Source organism: Phalaenopsis equestris, unplaced genomic scaffold, assembly GCF_001263595.1.
Source record: "Phalaenopsis equestris unplaced genomic scaffold, ASM126359v1 Scaffold000512, whole genome shotgun sequence".
Classification (NCBI taxonomy): domain Eukaryota; kingdom Viridiplantae; phylum Streptophyta; class Magnoliopsida; order Asparagales; family Orchidaceae; genus Phalaenopsis; species Phalaenopsis equestris.
The window spans coordinates 9,338-22,869 of NW_018164952.1; the positions used below are offsets into that span (position 1 = coordinate 9,338).

Below are 13,532 nucleotides of genomic sequence, written 5' to 3' on the forward strand. Positions count from 1 at the left end.
CAAATATGAGTGCGAACCGCTGAAGATATTGGTAGGTTATTGGGAAGTTATTGAGGTTAATTAGGGTAATACCCCCAATTATCTCTCAATAACTCCCAATAACTGAGTTATTGAAATGTTATTTGGGGGAGTATGCACGCAGTACCCCCAATTATCTCTCAATAACTCCCAATAACTGTTATTGAAATGTTATTTGGGGGAGTACGCACGCAGAACTGCATGCATATGACGTACGTTAATAGCGTTCCCATTTCCATAGCTGAGAAAAAAAATAGATCGTCAGCAGCATTGATTAATACAAACTAAGTTCACATTAAGCTGATTATAAGAATATATTCTCTTTAACTACTTGACAAAAAGCTGGAACAATCACTCCCAGACAAAAGTAAAACTGAAAAGAGGGAAAGGTTCTACAAGGGTTATCTATACATAAATCATCTGCATCCCGAATTCCGAAGTTAATAAACAAATTTTCCAGTAGAGAATGAAGAGTATCATACTTCTTATCGTCGTTGGAAATTGAATACTTTAATTGAGAATGCAAAGACGAAGGCGAAGAGCACCGTAAAGCCAACCATGGCAGCAGATATTGCTCCCAAGAAGTCATGCCTGAACCCAAAGTATTCCTTAATAAATCCCCTCACAGTATCATTAGTGTCATCCATTGGGGTTTCATAGTCTCCGAACTGTGAGGCAACCAATCCATACAAGGTCCAAGCAACAGGGCATGCCCAGCAGTACCATCTCCACCACACAGGAATCCTCTAAAAGATGCAAAAAAAACAACTTTAGCGTTTATTTTACAGTTCAGATGTAACAAATAAGTTGCCGAACAAAACTTACAGGTCGGGGGATTAGATAGCCTGCAAAGATGTTCCATATTGCATAAAATGCGGTGGAGACTATTGCAGCAATGTCACTGTTTGGTGTCATGGCCACCGCCATCATGCCGTAGAACGTAAAGTACAGGAAAGTGGTGAACATGAAAAACAAATACCAAAAAAACTTTGCTGCTGTCCAGTCAAAAGAGATGCAGCTATAAACAATCAGGCCATAAATTACAGTCTGAAGGAAAATGTGCGGGATCTCAATAAGGACCTGCATTCATCAGTGGATGAGAGAGATTAATTCATATAACCGAGTTTCCGAACGAATCATTGCATTCATTTTGAAATCATGTAGCATACCTGTGCGAATGCATAAGGCAAAGCAGAATACATACCTGCTGCCTTCTCTCTGTAGAAAACCGTTCGTTCGACATCCACAATTGGCTGTACAGTTTGCCCATTTTGTATTCCAATGAATAGCACAGCTGCATACATTGAGCCCAAAGAGTTGAACAGATCTTGTTGTTTTTTCCTGCAAGGTAAATTGATAAAGTTTGATGTAAGAAGGTGTGAAGATATATGGTAGATTTATATAAGAATTAATTTGTCAATCAAACTTACACATTTTTTCCAAGTTTCCAGAAAATAGTTCCAAATATTAGAGCAATGACTGAGGTGAAGAAGATTCTTGTAGCAGTGTAAGATGGATTGCGCCAATATGACTTGTGCTGCTTCCATAGGCAAGCCTTGCACTGAGTAAAGAAGGGTTGCGAGTATGCGGTTGGAAAGAAGAGGTCCTTGGAGCCAGGGGGAGGGACGCTTAGTTCACTGATCAAAGCCTTATTTCTTCTGTAATGAGAAAACATTGCAAGTCAGGCTATAAATCTAAAGTTGCATAGTTTTTCAGCCAGATTCAGTGTAGATGTGCAAACCTGTACAGGTCAGAGTTCTTGTAGCTTTCAGCAAAATTAATACCGTAAATTTCCTCTTGTGCCTGGGTAGTGACCTCCAGCATCCATGTTGCTGGGTTGTAGCCATCTTTAATTTTCCTGACTCCAAAATCCTGAAAAATAAGGAAAAAAAGACAATTTGATAGTTACATGTTTCTAAGCTTTTGGCAGTAATAGACATTTCAACTCGAGATGATACTGACCTCAAAGTACTTTATTAAATGGCATGAATTGCTGCCTAATGGACCAACATAGATCTCTTCTCCGCCCCGTTTCATCAGGAAAAGCTATAGTTCAATAGAAATAAATGAAAGCATCTCAGAATTTAGGCAAATTATTCTGAAATTATATTTTTTAGACCGCAATGTACCTCATCAAAAGCTTCAAAAATATCAATGCTTGGCTGATGTATTGTACACACCACAGTTCTACCAGTGTCCACAGTGTTCCTTACAGTCCTCATCACAATGGCTGCTGCTCGAGCATCTAGCCCAGAGGTTGGTTCATCCATAAATATTATTGAAGGATTGGCTACAAGCTCTACTGCAATCGTCAGCCTCTTTCGCTGCTCGGTTGATAAGCCATTCACTCCAGGTAAACCTACTAGTGCCCCTCTCAGCGTCTTTAGCTCCACAAGTTCCATGACCTCCTCAATGAACAACTGCAGAAATTTATTTCTAGAATTTAGCCTCAAACAAAAAAATAATAATAATAAAAATAAAAAATAATTTCTTTTAAGCTCAAGCTAGAATGTTTTACTCAACAAACCTTTCTTGCGTCAGTATCAACTTCAGACGATAGACGTAGCCAGGCCGAATAAAGGAGAGATTCATAAACAGTAACATGAGGAGAGTGGATGTCATTCTGTTCACAATATCCAGAAATCCGAGCAAATGTCTCTTGCTTCTTGGGGTATCCAGATATACGGATATCTCCATCTATGTAACCACCAGTTTTTCTTCCTGCTAGAACATCCATTAGAGTTGTCTTGCCTGCTCCGCTTACACCCATCAAAGCTGTGAGAACTCCTGGTCTGAATGCTCCGCTAACACCTTTCAGTAGGACCAAACGGTCCTCAACAATTCCTTTATCTTTCATTTCCTATGAACAATGTATAGAAAGAAGTTCAATATTTGTTAGAAGGAGCATAAAATATGAGGTGAAAAGACCAAATACCTGAGGCATGTCCACGGAGTATCTAACGTTGTCAAAAGTGATTGAAAGTGGAGCAAAAGGGAGCATTACTCCATGGTTTTCGTTTTCTTTTGGAATCCTCTCTGCAAGAATTTCAAATGTTTCCAGCATATGTGAATGATATATAAATTATTATCAAGTGATTTTAAAAACATATTCTTGAGACTAAAATTTTCCTAGACCATGTTATTACCTTCACCTGTAAGCTTAGAAGAATCAGCCCCTGATGGCAATAATTGAGCTTTTGAAGGTAGTTCGATGGATTCCCCTGTTCTATTAGCATGCTTCTCTCGCAATGTCTCCTCAGAAATGGTTGTCTGACCTTTGCCAAGAGCTGCAGGGTTTTATCAGCTTAGAACCATAATAATATATGTTTTCCGAGATGAAGCTTATGCATTTGATACTTACGGTCAAGCCAGTCGAGAAATAAAACAAAGAGAGCATTAAACAGGAAGACGTATCCAAGAAGCGCTCCTACCCCTATCCAGTACCAGTTAGCATCAACAAAGATCCCACGAAACCTCAAGATCTCAACTCCAAGGGTATTATTAAATCTTGGGACATGCTGCGTAGCAAATAATTTTTATTAAGGTTGGCCACCGAAAAAAAAAAAAGACTGGAAGAATTGGATCTGGTTTGAGATAGATAATTTTACCTTATTCCAACTGTGCCCAAGAAATTCATTCACAGCAATTGCATTCTGTGCATACATCAAAGGAGATGACCAGTAACCCCATATCCACCATTTCTTAATGTTTTCTGCAAGATATGACTACTCTCAGTAAAACAAAGTTGAAATAAAAGTTGAAGTAGTATACTGAGTTCATAAAAAAGTGACGCACCTCGTGAAATAAGGAATCCCCCAAGGATCAAAAGCACAATCTGTGCAAAAGATCCAAAAGTATCAGCCACAACCATTTCCCTCCCAAGAGCTGCAAGAAGTCGAAAAAGTCCTGATGCCATCTGACTGATTAGAACAAGCAGTAGATAATGCTTGAAGAACCTGTAAAACAGTTTTTGATCAGTGGTCAGTAGTGAGGATCTTACACAAAAGAATAGTAACCTGTGTACATCATATATTGATGCTTTGAATATGTAATTTAGTGTATTCTAACCTATTGATGTTTGGATCAAAACCAATGACATAGTAAGTCAAGCAAATCCAGACAGCACACTCCACAAATGAGATTGGTATTTTAAGGATCCATGTAGGCAGTGCATAGGCCCATGATGGATAGAAGAGCAGGTCTCTTTGCTTGTAGAATATAGGAAGCTTTGCAATGCTCATTGCAAGTTCAGCAAATCCATTAAACAAATGAGTGACAAGGCCAAGAAACATTGCTCCCAAGTAGATGACTCCATCCTCTATCCCCTCATGATGCATCTTTGTACGCAGAAAGACCGTCATTGCAATCAAACCAAGAATGATAAGCTATAGCAGACGAAGAGAATGAAGTTAACATTAAGTAATCATTTATGAATCGAAGTACTTCAAACATTATCAGTTTAGGTTTCTGGTTTTATTTACAAACCTGGACTACTTTGAAGATGTAGACAAAAGAGTTTCTCTTCATCAGCAACCATTCCCTAGAGGTACACACTTTGAGAAGGTCCATTTTGCTAATGCCATACTTAGAAGTTGTCAGCGCTGCGGGGTGGTTCCTACTCCTATCAAAAGGAGTACTGAGTTCTGCTCTTAGCTTGAGGCCAACATGGAAGGCCTGAAAGGCTTCAGCAAATTCATTGACAGAAATATAAGAGTATGGTTCGTCTTTGTGTGACCAGTACTGATGTTGGTCCTTTCTTGAAGTTACCTATTGATGCATAAAAAGAGAACTCATTGTTGAATCATCCTATTGAAAGAAAAAACATGATATTGCTCTACTTTCTACTACTTACCTCTTGCAGGAAGTCTGCAACTCCTTTTCTTTCAGGACACCTAAAACCCATTAATTCAAAGAACTCCAAAATATGTTCTCTTGGGCCCTGGTATACTATCTGGCCTTCAGAGAGAAGTATGATATCATCAAAAAGTTCATATGTTTCAGGTGCAGGTTGGAGCAATGCGATAACAGCTGTCCCGCCAAGGATGTGAACAGATTGCCTGAGAGAATTGACTATCTGGTATGTGGTGGAACTATCAAGACCTGTCGAAATTTCATCCATGAAAAGCGCCTTTGCTGGCCCAACAAGCATTTCACCTGCACAGGATTTTGAATACAGCAGCACAAGCGAGTAGTGTTAAAATAAGTGTCATTTTAGCAACAACTTTTCTAATGACTTCTAATATGTCAGTCTTTCTTTGGGTGCAAACTAACCAGTAGTCACACGCTTCTTCTGCCCACCAGAAATACCTCTTATCATCGCATCTCCAACCATGGTATCAGCACAAACTTCCAGTCCTAAAATCTTAAGAAAGTGGATATAACAATACCAGTAAGGTATGCTTTCTTAATACAAGTTCGACAATATTTATAATTAAAAAAAAAATTTTATGCCTTGGGCTTACCTTAAGAATGTAATCTGTGATAACATTCTCCTGTCCTTCCACCGATATGGCCTATTGTAACAAAATAACACAAATATATGTCACCACGTTGTGAATTTAATCCGTTCTAATTATTTTTACAAATAAAACTAATTAAATTTCATGTAATGCAAAATGAATGCAAGTTTCTTCCTGTACTGACCTTCATGTAGACATCAATTTCTGCATCTGGTTTGATGTTTGCTTCCTTCTCCCTTTTTGATAGTTCAGTAAGCATATCTGCAAATCATTTTAAAGAAAGCTAAGTTCCAAGTTCCATCAGATCTCATTGAGAACTTCTGCAATCTTAAAGTTTCTATCAAGCTACCATAACGAGTTCCGACTCCTTGGCATCTTGCTGAAAATGCCAATGTTTCTCGCACAGTCATTTCTCCAATGTGAATGTCATTTTGACTAATGTAAGCGGAACTCCTTTGAGGGACAAATTCATCCATGCGGTGACCATTGTAGGTTACCTCACCTGAAACCTGATGAGATTGAGAAAACAATAGTTTTCAGTGTTTCCCATCAAGCATAATTTCTTTTCAGTTAGTAGAAATTTACTTCTGCCTACTCTAACCCCAAACCAATAAAAAGAAACGTTTCCTCAGTTGAATGTGAAAAAACAGCTGAGTAATGTGGCATTATCTAGAATACAAATGAAAGGCTTTTGCAAACCAAATCAAATCAGGGTAACGAATTTGAAGAAAAAAGTTTCAACACGCACCTTTAGTGTTGAATCAAGCTTTCCAGACAAAGCCAATAGAAGGGTAGTCTTCCCAGATCCTGGAGGACCTAGAAGCAAAGCCATTCTGTAAAATAGAGTTAACTGTTAGATACCTCTGAACTGGACGAAAATAAAGCACGCAAAAAAAAAGCAACTGAAAACTCTTCAACCTGCAAGGCTTGACAACCCCACTTATATTACTGAGGATAGAAATTGGCCTCTTCCCACTCGGTACAATATGCAGAGCGCTCAGTACTCCCTGAGATGAAATTTTTGCAGCAAAAACAGAAAAAGTTAACAAGAACTCAGCTGTTTTGGGACAGAACTCCTTTTTTCATGAAAAGTTTAGATATTTTAATAAACAGCCTCTACCAAAAATAGACTTTCGCTGCCTGGTGCGAAAAAAACTAATCTGGGAACAAGGTACTGTATAGCATAAATTGTGACACCAATAAATTCACATGCTTTTCTAATTTTTTGCAACAGAAAATAAACCGCAATCATTGATAGCTACTTCTTCATGCAAATGCACAAATTTCAACACAAAATGATCGGTAATCTATCTAAGAAATTTCGTGTGGGGTTTTTTAGTTGTATTTTTATCTTCACTACAAAAGTATAAACACACATACAAATATTCTGCCTTTGTTGAAAAAGATTATGAAAAATAATAGATTGCACCATTACCGAGATCTTGTTCACAAAAAAGTTGAGGAAAGTAGGAATTCCTCTGTTCCCAACATACGCCTCCGCATCTATGTTAAGATTGTTGAACCGAACCTCAATCGTTGGGTTATCAATTCCAACTCTGAAACAAACATGTATAATGACTCTTTAAGAACCTTTTAAACTTCAAAATCTTTCTTTCTTTATTCTTTTTTTTTTTTTTACTTGGTACTCACCGTTCCATCCGATCCCTAAGCTTGAGAAGAAACTTTTCATTGTCTTCCTCTGCTGTCCTAACCAGCTTCTCGAGTAAGTTCTTCCTCTCCTGGATTCCAAGATCTTGAACATTCACCTCCTGGGTGCCGGCAGCTCCAGTAATAATGCCTTTCCTCATCCTGTCGTAGGTGGGGAGCTTCTCGAGCGCCGCCCATTTCAGAGCCTCCTCGTCGTCCTCCTCCCGTATGGATCTGCCGAAGACAGAGCTCGTCGATCGCCATGTTGAAGCGTTTCGGCTCACACTCCTCATGCTCCCTCTTATGCTTGCCATCCTCAGACTGCTCTCCATCTTGCTTTACTTGCTCAAAAGATCCAAGCTCTGAGATCTTACACGGATCACAACATCTGCTAAGACTTCCTCCAAGAAATCCTGAGAGATGAAGTCGGGTAAAGGAAATAGTGTTTCCGGCTGCAGAGATGCGGAGAAATATTATTTTATACGCGTAGAAGTCGCGGATCCGATTAGTTGTGTCAGTCTTACCGCGGGGAACTTCGTCTGCATTGGCGTGCGACAGCATGGACCTAGTCTTTTCCCACTTGCCCTTTCTGAAGGAAACTCCGCCGTAGAAATGTCAAAGCCATGGCTGTTGTATTAATTGTGAGAGTGAGATAGCCATTGAAAAGTTATTGCATTTAATACTGGTCTAAAAAAGTTGGTCTGAATTTGTAATTTAATTTTCTTGAAAGTAAATTTAAATAATTAGCATGTATTATGTAAATTATATATATATATATATATGTTATAGATTTATTTTCTTGGTGAAATTTAATTGAAAATTTTTCTTTGGAATCAAAATACTCATGTTTTTGCCTATGAAGAAATTATTTAATGGTGGAATGAAGTTGGAGAAAAATTCAACTCACATTGGAACATAAGTGAACAATACAATAATATTTAATATAGAAGAGTGCAATCACAAAAGTAATAATACAATATAATATAAGGTAGATATAATACAATAATGACTATTTATATCACAATTGATATGACATAACAATTGTCAAGTTAATATTGAATCAAATCTAAACTATAACACATATTTAAGAGTTTGCATGAGTTGGTTTAAATGGAATTAGAATTAAGAAGATTATATTTGGTTAGTTTATTTTATCAATTTAAAGATGTTTTGATTTTTTTTTTTTTTTTTGGTTTAAGAGAGTGGCTTATTTCCCTAGCTACACATTGGTCTAATGCTGTAAAAAGAGTTGACCATCACCAATGTAAAGCTCCATGCATAAATAATCTTATTTATTTATTTTTTTTTTATTTCACCAATGTAAAGCTCCATGCATAAATAATCTTATTCATTCTTTTTTGTTAAGATAAAAGTTTACAACATAACCCCTTATAAATTCACTTAAAGCAAATCAAAATATACAAACCGAACAGTTTTACGATTCTATTTTTTTTTTAACTCCACCAGTGATTTAATTGGTTTTTTTTTATTTTTTATTGGTTCAGTTAAAATTATGTCAATGACTTCATCCAAAGTAGAACAAATGCACAACTCTATATGTCAAAATGAAAAATATTATAGTTGTTATTATGTTAACGTAAGCAATAAACTAAAAAGGTATAATAAATAGTCATAACAAAACAAAGTGCAATTCAAGATATAACCAAACATCTATTCACATTAGAACTACGTGTTTTAAAAGATGACATTTACTACAAACTAGTATAACTTACATATAATAAATTGAATATATAAGCTCTTGAAAATAATCAAAATTTAAACAATTCTCATCAAGCAGAATATGACAGCAAATTAGTTTAATTATGGTGAGCAATTTATTATTAAAAAAATCTCATCTTTATATCAATCTTCATAATCACACTTGTCAAACACAACGAAGAATAGAACTGAATAATGTCAAATATTACATTGTTGCCTCTAATATTGTGCATAATAATACTACAATATTTATTTAATCTAACATTTTATTTCATTACACCTCCAACAATCTATAACACAAGTAGTGTAATATCTCAAATAAAAGTAAATATCATTATACATAATATGATAACTCAAATGGGTTGATCACATAAAGTAAAAAAAATACAATTCAAACCATATTCATGTTTGTTTGCACCTTGTTTGAACTTCAATTGAATATTTTTAAAATCTTCTCTTAACATTGATCGTATCTTGATTAAAACTTACTTGAAGTTTAGTCAAATATGTTTCCAAAATTACTTGAATCACATTTGCATTCTCCTGACATTATTTATAATTTGTTTGAAAGTAGGGTTCAAATTAGATTTGGTAATAGATTTAATTAAATTTTGAATAAGTTTTTATCAACATCCTCGACAAATAATTAATGATAATACAATTTTAGACTTTAATTTTAGAGTGTGGTTAAGATTCAATTATGATTGAAACAACTTTTGATTACATATGATGAAGGTAACATGATTCTTAGTTATATCATAATCTTAGGGTTAACAAAACCAATAATATCTCTAATCTCAAACAGGTGGGGATTGTTTTGGTATTTTTTAACCTAGACTCACCAACTTATCTAATATTCATCTTTTTTTCCTCTTTTTCAAATAACCCTCTTTCTTGAACCATCAAAAAGATTAGGAGAAGAGGAGGAATCAGAAAGGGAGAAAATATAATAAAACTAGACAAACAAATTAAAAACAAGCAGAGAGAATTTCTATAATAAAACCATTGTGTGATAGAATAAAAGTATATGGCTAAAAAAATCATGTTAAAAACACTTTGAAAGAATGTCCATGAATAAGGTCCTATAGAAATTATCACATATAACTGGAGAACTATTTTTTTTTTTTTTTTGGGTCAAGAGAAACTTTCAAATGAATGTGTGTTTTTTTTTTTTTTGTTTTGGGGTCAAGAGAAACTTTCAAATGAATGTGCCATTTGGTTAAATACATCTTGGGGGATACCCAAGTGTACTCTCAATTAAATAAATTTTGCTTAAATTTTATGAAAACTAGTGAATGGGAATATCAAGGATAAATATGATAATCTCAAAAAAGTTCATCCCAATGTTCCAAAGCCATACCAAATTATAGGGGTAGAGGGTGAATCACTGAATCTCAAATGAGCGATGATCTATCAATAAAACTGGGCCTATGAAATGTCCTTAATGATGTGTCAAAGGAATAACATGAGATCAAAAGGGGCATATCAATAAAGAGTTAAGAAATTCATAAGTAGGTAGATATATTCAGGTCAAGATTCCATGGATCCATCATTGTGACCTATTTTGACTCTAAGTTAATCTGGTTGTGAAAGTAGTTAACCCAACCTGACCAGAGATCTCTTATCAACAACATGTGTTGCATCATCCAAGAAATCTCAGTAGCCCAAAATTTAAGAGAAAGAAACATCTAATCCTCTATGACCTTATTTGGTTGGAATTCATAGAAATGAGACTTAGATCTACCAAGAAAGTGACAAGAAGGTCTCTTAAGTGAGAGAAAAAAGAATGACATGGCTACAAAGCCAAACCATCACATAAAGGACTTACACCCCATATGGGTCAGGGAGCGTCTACAGTCCTAATCATTCTAGACAACCAGTTAAGACTGAAAACTTATCCTTGGCTAGTTAGTTTGGAAAAGTAAGAGTACTCTTCCTTTGGACATGCAAAAGTGCTTCATAATATGGAGGCCATATTAACGTGACTTGGGATATATACATGCAAGCAGAACCATTTTAAATCCAACTTGAAGGCCATTCAAGAAAAGTAAAGCATAAAGTAAATTGCTTATTTTAAAATGAATTAAATTTTAATGCTAAAGCTTGAATAAGATAAAACTTTTACTATCAAAGTTTTGTAGTAATTTTGTCATAAGGAGCCTATGAACAATGCAAAGAGCCCGGATAAAACCACAATCAAAATAATGAGAGGATTAAACATAGAGAAGTAAACACACAAGAAATAAACACACAACATATATAAAATGAACATTTTGCCGAGTCACTGGGCTAGCAACATATCTCAGGAAGATAAAATTGTTGTTAAGCTTTATATATACATACCTAATCCTAATTTTTATTCATCAATGTGGCTTTAAAATTAAGATGTGATCCTCACCACATGGTTCCGTACATCATTCATCTTGGAAACCCATTCTCATACTTTATTCTCAATAAAAAATCCAACCTATGGTCTCTATGAAAAATACATATGCATCAAAAAGTTTGTATATGTTATTTTATGCAATTGTAAAATTGACCATGTACCGTCGGAGGAGAGCTAAGAAGCACCTGCATAAGAGATATTAATTTAAATTATGAGCTCCACCCAATTCGACATGAATCCCTGTAAGAAGACTGCAACTAATATATTAGTGCACATGTCTCAAACTTCATAAATACAAAAAAGGCACCCATAAAATGTGTGGCTAGGCGCAAACCATTGAACAATAGTGAGACATATTAAAAACCTAACTACACCTTATCCTATTCTAAATGAGTATCTAAGCAAGGTGCCTTAGTTACATACACTACATGTGTGCAAAAAGTGTGGCTAAGGCTAGTGTATAATTTTAATAGGGTCACCGAACCTAACCTCATCCTAAAGATCAAAGAGATCTAAAACACATCACTATAAGACAATGATTTCAAAAACAATTAAGCATTAAAGATTTACATTCTAGATGAATCATTAAAAAAAATATGTATTTATTTTCTTAAAAAAAAACCTCCATGAAGCTCAAAAGAGGTTACAAAAATAATGCGTCTCTAATATATGACAAAGATAACTTATTATCCTGAAGCAAAAAGGAAAGATAACTGCAAAGAACATTATCCACCAAAACACTACCATATCTAATGCTAAGCAAGGCCAACTAGTCAACAGGTTGGTTACTTAATCTAAAGATGAGAACCAATTGCAAGACTTTGCCTAAATACTGATACACCAAAAATATATGCATTTTTAGAACCATATTTTATGCTCATTTTGGTGATATTGTACTTTAATGGAAGGTGTATTCTATGTTTTATTGCAGGTTATTGATTTTGAGGACTTGGAGCAAGAAGGAAGCAAAAAAGATTAATTTTGGAGCAAAAATGGAGAAGTTCAAAATTTGTTCAGCACGAACGGTGCAAGACTGGGAGCCGACGGTGCCAAACTGGTCGTCGACGGTGCCACTTGACAGAAACTTGGGATTTAATTATAGGCCTCTAGAGTCCACGGCGTTAGGATGGGCGCCGACGGCCCCAGGATGGTCGCCGACTACGCCAGTGTCGGTGGAAGCCCTGTTTCTAGAAAATTTGAGGAATTTGGACCCTTTTTTGAAGAGTTGTGGATGCACCTATTTCAGAACCAACCTAGGCTCTATTTAGGCCCGAAATTTGATTAGAAATCCCCCCTTCGCACCATTTCAACTTCTTTTCAACTTCTTCCACTCATTTTTATTTTTAATTTTCCTCTTTACACACCTACATTCTACGCCATTCCACTCCATTAATTAGTTATTGTTTTTATATATTTCAGTTTTTGTGGTGAGTTTAAGTGTTAATTCTTCTCTAAATGTGTCAATGTTAAAATTTAAAATAAATTGTGATGGCTTTTCAATTCCGCAATTTACTTTTTGATATAGCTTTTTTGATATAGCTAATTGAATTGTTAAAATATGTTGTGAAACATATGATCCAGGAAATGGAGTATGAGTTCTACAATAGAGTGAGAATCACATTTAAGTCCATGAAGGAGTATTTTGTTCATGGAGTTAAGTGCAAATAAATAAGGAAATATACTTTATTAGGTGTAGAATTTGATATTTCTAGGTGACAGAAGGGAAGGGAAGTGGGAGCTCTGGAGTGGGAGCCAGTATCCTCCTAGCATAGCTACAGATTTAGGGACTAAACTTAAGATTAACCAAATATTTTCTATAACACTGAATCAGGGTAGAGAATTAAAATTGCTCATATTTGACACAATACATATTTAAACCATTTATCTCATCTCATTTCACCAAAAACTCATTATAGTGAGAAAGATGCTTTTTCACATTAGAAAACTTCATCACATAAACATAGTTTAATAGTTATTAATTTTAAACCCTGTTTTTAAATTCTGCTAATAGTAAAGAATTTAGCTTTGATAGTATCTTAAACATTTGAAACTAGTGAAAATAATTTCGATCGATTTCTGTGAATTTCTTAATTAATTTATCATTTCAAATTTAAACCTTTCCCGTGGGATCGATATTTGGGACTTAAAAAGAAAGTCTGATATTACTTAATAACGATATGCATACTTGCATAGAATCCCAACTTCCCAACTTCAAGTGCTTAATGTTATTATTCATAAAATACCACATCAAGTTTTTGATGTTGTTGCAAAGCGGAGTTAATTTTATAAATTTTACACAACTA

At 35.2% G+C, this 13,532-nt stretch overlaps 1 protein-coding gene across 3 annotated transcripts; it reads right to left on the reverse strand.

Annotated features, from left to right (window-relative positions):
- Window positions 1-307: 307 nt before the first annotated feature.
- LOC110028485 (ABC transporter G family member 39-like) lies at window positions 308-7,730 on the reverse strand. Of its 3 annotated transcripts, XM_020730347.1 has the most exons (25): window positions 7,649-7,730; window positions 7,128-7,576; window positions 6,913-7,033; window positions 6,396-6,484; window positions 6,226-6,310; window positions 5,827-5,986; window positions 5,662-5,738; window positions 5,481-5,531; window positions 5,290-5,380; window positions 4,871-5,172; window positions 4,504-4,785; window positions 4,087-4,403; window positions 3,814-3,974; window positions 3,627-3,730; window positions 3,380-3,536; window positions 3,165-3,305; window positions 2,954-3,054; window positions 2,546-2,878; window positions 2,148-2,438; window positions 1,981-2,064; window positions 1,760-1,890; window positions 1,449-1,676; window positions 1,188-1,359; window positions 844-1,098; window positions 308-764 (listed from the first exon to the last, which is right to left on the reverse strand). In XM_020730347.1, exons 2-25 carry the CDS (start codon window positions 7,454-7,456, stop codon window positions 504-506), a joined length of 4,323 nt encoding a protein of 1,440 aa, XP_020586006.1. In that variant the 5' UTR covers window positions 7,457-7,576; window positions 7,649-7,730; the 3' UTR covers window positions 308-503. The 3 variants fall into 3 exon arrangements, with proteins under 3 accessions (XP_020586006.1, XP_020586008.1, XP_020586005.1); XM_020730349.1 differs by having other exon boundaries at window positions 3,171-3,305; window positions 7,128-7,666; XM_020730346.1 differs by having other exon boundaries at window positions 7,128-7,665.
- Window positions 7,731-13,532: the final 5,802 nt, after the last annotated feature.

Coding starts and splice junctions, on each gene's coding strand:
- LOC110028485 (XM_020730347.1), bottom strand. CDS start 7,456: ATGGAGAGCAGTCTGAGGATGGCAAGCATAAGAGGGAGCATGAGGAGT. Junction 6,485..6,912: donor TTTTTGTGAACAAGATCTCG/GTAATGGTGCAA, acceptor ATTTCATCTCAG/GGAGTACTGAGCGCTCTGCA. Junction 1,891..1,980: donor ATTTAATAAAGTACTTTGAG/GTCAGTATCATC, acceptor CTTATTTTTCAG/GATTTTGGAGTCAGGAAAAT.